At 49.2% G+C, this 6,799-nt stretch overlaps 1 protein-coding gene across 1 annotated transcript; it reads left to right on the top strand.

The window, feature by feature from the left end:
* The first annotated feature begins 825 nt into the window (after positions 1-825).
* Positions 826-1,821, top strand: LOC149875650 (olfactory receptor 52P1-like). Its single transcript, XM_090061492.1, has one exon. It carries the CDS (start codon positions 826-828, stop codon positions 1,819-1,821), a length of 996 nt encoding a protein of 331 aa, XP_089917618.1.
* Positions 1,822-6,799: the final 4,978 nt, after the last annotated feature.

Below are 6,799 nucleotides of genomic sequence, written 5' to 3'. Positions count from 1 at the left end.
AAAGGCAGAGAGAAGCAGAGAGGCTGAATCTGGAAGCTGGGCAGCAAATGTGACAAGCCCAAGGGGACAGAAACCTCGTCAGACCAAGTAGCAAAGTTGGCTGGGGTGGTGAGTGATGGAGAACCAAGAGGAAGCAGAGAGCCGTCTCAAGGGAGGACCCAGCAACAGCAACCGGACCCCAGCTGTGCACAGGAAGTGTGCTAGCTTGGTATGTCTAGCTGTGCACAAGTGTGCTAGCTTGGTGTGTCTAGTTGTGCACAAGTGTCCTAGCCTGGTGCCAGTGAAGCTGGTGCCCACACCGAGTCCCCTTCAAGGGGGTATCGGAATTGCACTATGGTTGTGCGCAAGGCTGCACAGGCCTTTTAGAGACTGGCACCAGGACAAGAGGTCGTGAGGGATTATGAACCAAGCTGGACCTAGGGCTTTGAATGCTCTCAGCCCCAGTCTTCCTGGGAGGTAGGTGTGCGGGAGCCCAGGGCACACCTGTCCCTGTCAGCTCCAGTTAAAGCCTCCCATTCCCAGTGCCTCCTCATGGGGGAATGAATGCCCAGAGAAGCAGAGAATGAGGTCGACCTTTACCCACAAACCCTCATTATCTTTAGGCTGTCATGTCCCAGTTGGACCAACCTCGGTGGACTAGGGTTTACAGAGCGCCCCGACCCCCAGGCTCCCCTGCCTCTCTGCCGTCCTCCCCAAGTGTGTAGGTGCAGCCAGCAGCAGGGAGCAACACATGCTTCACACAAGAGGGGTCTCCCCCGGGCCCAGTCTCACCTCCCTTAATTCACTGTGTCCATATTCGCAGGGTGAACGGAGCAGGGCTAGGTCATGGCTGCAGCCAACCTGAGCCTCTCAAACCCCACCACCTTCCTGCTGCTGGGCGTCCCTGGCTTGGAAGAAGCTCACAGCTGGATTTCAGTGCCGGTGTGCTTGATGTATGTGGTAATCATCCTAGGGAACTGCACCATCCTCCTGGTGATTGCCACTGAGCCAGCCCTGCACCGGCCCATGTGCTACTTCCTCTGCATGCTGGCAGCCATTGACCTGGCTGCCTCCTCTTCCACCCTGCCAAAAATGCTGTGCATCTTCTGGTTCCAGGCCGGGGAGATCCATGTCGGTGCCTGCTTGGCCCAGATGTTCTTCATTCACTCCCTCTCCATGATGGAGTCAGCCGTGCTCCTGGCCATGGCCCTGGATCGCTACGTGGCCATCTGCTCCCCGCTGAGGTACAGCTCCATCTTCAACGGCCCCCTCGTTGCCAAGATGGGCCTAGCAGCCATCATCAGGGGGGCCCTGCTCATGACCCCCTGTCCCTTTTTGATCAAGAGGCTGTCTTACTGCAGGGGTAATGTCATCCCACACACCTACTGCGAGCACATGGCGGTGGTGAAGCTGGCCTGTGGGGACACCACCATTAATCGTGTCTATGGGCTGAGCGTGGCCTTGATCGTCATCGGCGGGGACCTGCTGCTCATCGGCCTGTCCTATTCCCTCATCATCCAGGCCGTGCTGTGCCTGACCTCCCGCGAAGCCCGGCTCAAGGCCTTCGGGACCTGCAGCTCCCATGTCTGTGTCATCCTCATCTCCTACACCCCCGCGCTCTTCTCCTTCTTCACGCACCGCTTTGGCCACAGCGTGCCCCCTCATATCCACATCATCCTGGCCAACCTCTACCTCCTGTTTCCCCCCATGTTAAACCCCATCGTGTATGGGGTAAGGACGAGGGAGATCCGGGAACGGGTGATCAGGGTGCTTCTCCCAGGCCGTGGTGCATCTGGCTCTTGGCTGCAGCAGGGCTCTCTTCTCCAAAAGCCACCCAGCTAATTCCCAGGGCACCCCCTCCTCAGGGTCTCCTTCTAGTACCTGTAAAGCAGTGACTGCCACATGGATCCTGGCTGGGCTGAGCTAGCTACGAAATGCTCAGATCCAGCCAGAGGCCGCGGCAGTGCTAAGTACCTGCAGTGCATCAGAGAGAGCACCCAAATGGGACTTGCGCGGAGAAACCATGGCTTCCTGTGCTCACCTGGAGACAGAAGCAGCCCTGTGGCTCTCAATGCAGAACCTGGGGTGAGGCTGTGCACTGGAAACCAAGGACTCTGAAAAGCATTGACAGGGCTCAGTAGATAAGCCTGGGATGATCTACTTGGGACTGGTCCTGCTTTGAGCAGGGGTTTGGACTAGATGTGACCTCCTGAAGTCTCTTCCAACCCTCATTTTCTACCATCCTATGACAGTGGACACATTATTAGCCCTTCAACAGACCTCTGGGACTCTGCCTCTTCTCCATGGCTTTCCAAACACTATTGCCAGTGGTTCAGAGACTCCTTCGGCCACTTCCTAGGATGAATTTTGTCAGGCCCTGATGGCTTATTCAATTTGTCACAAGTCTTGATATGATCTTTGTTTATCTGAATCTACAGCCCTTTCCTTTTTTCAGTTGTTTTCTAAGATTTTTGCCCACAGTTTTGTGTGTGGGTGTGTGTATGTGCATGCATGTGTGTTTATGTGTGTCTGTTTACGTGTGAAGACTGAGCCAAAGTACCCAATGAGTAACCTGCCTTCTTTGTGTTCTCCATTAATAGATCACCCTCAATACTGAGCAGTAGCTCCTTGGTTTCTTTGGTTTTTCTTTTCTGCCATATCGACAGGACTTCTTGTTTTCAACAGCCCTTGCCTACCGCATCATTTTTGCTTTTGTTTTCCTGATTTGACCCCTACACATTCCTGCTATTCCTTGGTATGCTTCAATAGACTTTTCCTTCCTTCCACTGACACTAACCCAGTGAGTAGGGCTTTAAATTAAGTCCCATGGGAAATGGAGAAGAAAACCCAACAGAGACACTGCATTCAGTAACAAGGGATGGATCTGAGACCAGAGGCATTGCTACTACCAAGGGTTTAGTTTGCTTTCCCAGAACATCAGCCTGTTGTCAGACAAACTGTGATCCAGAGATGGGATCCACCAGATGAAGATTGGGATGGGCATATAACCTCACATTAAAGATGTCTTCCCCACCTTGGTGCCTGCTCTGTTGTGTCTTAGGGGAATAAGTGGGAGCAGATGACAGAACAAGGAGCAATGGGCTCAAGCTGTAGCAAGGGAAGTTGAGGTTGGATATTAGGAAAAACTTTCTCATGTGGAGGGTAGTAAAGCACTGGAACAGGTTACCCAGAGAGGTGGTGGAATTTCCATTCTTGGAGGTTTTGAAGACCCGGCTTGACAAGCCCTAGCTGGGATTGGTCCTGCTTTGAGCAGGGGGTTGGACTAGATGTGACCTCCTGAGGTCCCTTCAACCCTTATTTTCTATGATTCTATGATAGTACCTCCATTTACAGACAGGGAACTGAGGCAGGTAGACAGGTCTCCTGCATGAGGATACGGCAGAGATGGGAAATGAACTCAAGTCTCCACAGTTCTTGCAGTGGCCTCTGCAATGCTGGATGCTGGCTACTGTCTGGGACAGGCCAATGCTGGCAGGTTGTAAGCAGATCTTTATTTAACACCTACAACACCACAACTATGGGTCCATGTCACCTGTCCCAAAAATTAGCTGGACCTTTGTTACTTTGCTTTGAATGGGAGCAATGTCTGAAAAGCCCATCTCAAGGCAGCAATAACTCAGAATGGGAAGCCTGGGAGCTCTCATTGCTCCTGCTACCTGGGACATGTTCTGCTTCAAGGGCATAACATTATGTTCCCCTGAGTGTGGCACTTAGGACTGAGGGGCGTATTTGCTGCCTTGACTTTCTTTCTCTCCCATGCTTCAAGTGGAATGATTTCCATGGGTTTTAATGTGGAGGTTGGCAGTGTATAGCAAAGAGCTGCTGGTCAAACAGTGCAGGCAAGGCCATGAGTACTCTAATTCTGCATCTCCAAAGGGCTGCAGAACTAGAGACCTTGCCCTGGAGCAGAGAGTGAGTTGCACTGGCTGTGTCTACGTGAGATGCTGACTGTGCAGTTGTTACTGCACAGTCATTCAGCACTTACATACACAAATAGTAAATGACTGTACAGTAACCAGAGTTACTGCACAGTAGCTTCCTCAAATGGCTTTTTGGTGATGAAGACTGCACAACAGCTCTTTACTACTGTGCAGTAGCATTGCATCATGCTTCGTGCCACACGGTGCTGCTATGCAATAGTAATGACTTACTGTTTAGTCAGCATCTTGTATAGATGCGGCCAGTGGTGCTGGGCTGTGAGTTGTGTCAGCTCCACTTTTCCTATGGTGTAAAGTCACTGTTTGCTGCAGTAAATGTGTTGTGAGCCCACACGCCAAGTAAGGGCTTCTTAACATGAGACTTGTTACGAATTACGCTCTTAAAGCCACGTGCAGTTCGCTCTAGGCTGGGGCAATGATCACGCAGAGCAAGTATCCAAAGTCAGATACAGAATCTTTATTCGCTGCAGTGAGGTGCCTCCGAGGAGGGACCCCGCCTACCAGATATAATACTATTTTATACTTTGTTAGTACGTCAGCATTAGTTCGTGATTAGCTCGTGCTCGTAAAAATACCCAATCATCTATTGACTAAATCACTATTCTATCCAATCGAGTGACACTGTAAGCGTGAATACCGAAGTTTAACTCTCATGACTACATGCCCCATATATTCTTGCCAAGATGTATCTTATCTTACAAAAACAATCCTTGTACTGCCTTCAAAGCTCCTCTGTTGACGAGACTCCTCTGTTGACCATTCAGCTAGTTTCATATCTTATCAGTAGCCCATACACAGCGCCTCTCCTCTCCCAGCTGTCTCGTAAGTGCTGTGTCTGCTTTTATGAAATAGAGGCGAAAGGACAAGGAAATGGCCTCACTTTAGCACTACAAGGCCTTGCTTTAGCCCTACAAGATTCATATACAACAGACTTCATGCAGTTGGTTCCTTATTCCCAGTTCCGAACCAAGTTCAGCCTCATTGGGTATGAGTTGCTGCAAGGAGCCAGGAAGGGATTTGTCCTCATCCTATTGCTACAGATGTTGGTTTTTTTTTTTTTTTCCAGAAGCACCTTCCCCTAAGGTGAGGTTTTTGACTGGTTTGTGCCAGTGCTCCTGCTGGGACTGAAACATATGGGTACCTGGTTAGAGGGTTTTGCCCTCCCATTCAGGGCCAAACTGAGTGGAGCAGCAGGTTGCACAGAAGCCAGTGTCCCAACAGAGCCAGGGACCCAGAGTGACCCTGAGAGCAGCAATATGGAGGTGGAGAAGGGAGAACAGGAGGATGAGAAGATGGATGCGGATTAGAGCAGCTGCGCACCACATTTTCGATCCTGCAGCTTCCTCTCAGCCCCATTGCAAAGCTGCATGGCCACTTCCCTCGGTCCCGCACAGCCCCACCACCCACCTCCTCCACACATTAGACATGTTTCACCCCAACCATTTCAGGAGCTGGAATATCAGGGATTTCCACGAGTGTATTTTTCTAATACCTATTCTTGTAACACGCACTTTTGTACCTTCCACATGTACCTTTGCCCATGAGCGAGCAGCCTGCAGGAACAAATCCTGGCACCTTTCTACTGAGCCAGCAGCTCTGACAGTAAACCTGGACGTGGGTTTGAAGTGGAGCTGTGTCGACTTGTCTAGATACAGGGCGACTAGAGTATTTTTCAGGGTTTATGCTGATCTGATCAGGGTTGGGTGTGGGCTCCTGTAACTAGCAGTGGCCTCTCCACAGCCCATGGGGAGGAGAGACCAGCCTTCATGCCCACACTGACCCCTGTGCTGGGTATGGGACCCCTCCACCAGCAGCTGAGGCTCCCTGCATTGGGGGGTTTCTCAGGGAAACATCTCCATCTGCTTTTAAAGACTGCACGGAGTCAAAGGTATAAAGGGGCCTGAACAGGATTGAGCATCAGTTCTGTCCACTGCCAACAGAGTTCATTTTAAAATGGGATTTAGGGACCCAAGTCATTTAGTTGATTTTGGAAATTTTAATCTAGAACTGGTCAAAATTAGTCAACTGCTTTGTTTATTTGTTTCTTTAACTCAAGCGAAGCCTTTTTTTTTTTAACCATGAAACTGTTTATGACAAGTTGCTGACTTTCTTATTTTTCCACACAAAAGTATGGTGTTTTTTTCAGTCCTTTCTTGTAAAATGTTATCACCAACCTTAATAAACCTGCCGGTTCACTGAAAGCTGGCTCTTTGCTAAATACAACATTTCAGTTGAAGTTAGTTCTCTCTTTTGGTGACTTCTTTAAAATTTCATCTGGCACACAAAAGACCTTAGGCATTTTTCACAAAGGTCAGATTTTGGTTTTGGCCAGGTCTAGTGGAGACCAAACTTCATTACACTTGCACTCCAAAATATATATATATTTTAACTGGGAATGCATGTTATAGCTCTAATTCAGACTAAATAACCATGAGGCGTGTCCTGTATTATTAAGGACATGTGTTACTGAGTGTTGGATTGAGGCACTGGTATTTTTATGGAATAACTTTCATAATCTGGCTGCTTTTACGTTCTCTTGCTTTATAATACTGGAAGATGGGAGTCAAAACTTTTAACCAATGACTAACATTCTTTCATACACTACGTTTCTTCCCTGCCTTTTCTGTTCCTTCCTTTCCTTGTACCTGTCCCTTGCCATAGTTTTCTCTCCATCTGCTTGTGTTACACTGTTTAAAGTGTACAGTAGCACAGGTGAGGTGTGGGATACTGAGATTAGGCACTGGTGCACTTGAAAAAACTAATGCATTATTCCTCTTAACGACATTGCTATCAGTGGGGCACTGGCACCCATTATTACTTTGAGTGCTATTGCTGGCTTCAAGTTTAAGATCCCAAGAAAA

This window comes from Crocodylus siamensis, chromosome 1 (assembly GCF_052110815.1).
Source record: "Crocodylus siamensis isolate JL-2025a chromosome 1, ASM5211081v1, whole genome shotgun sequence".
NCBI lineage: Eukaryota > Metazoa > Chordata > Crocodylia > Crocodylidae > Crocodylus > Crocodylus siamensis.
Note: the sequence above shows the minus strand (reverse complement) of the source record. Positions and strands in the feature narration are given on the sequence as shown.

What these genes read in the sequence shown, in the direction of transcription:
- LOC149875650 (XM_090061492.1), top strand. Translation starts at nt 826, where the DNA reads ATGGCTGCAGCCAACCTGAGCCTCTCAAACCCCACCACCTTCCTGCTG.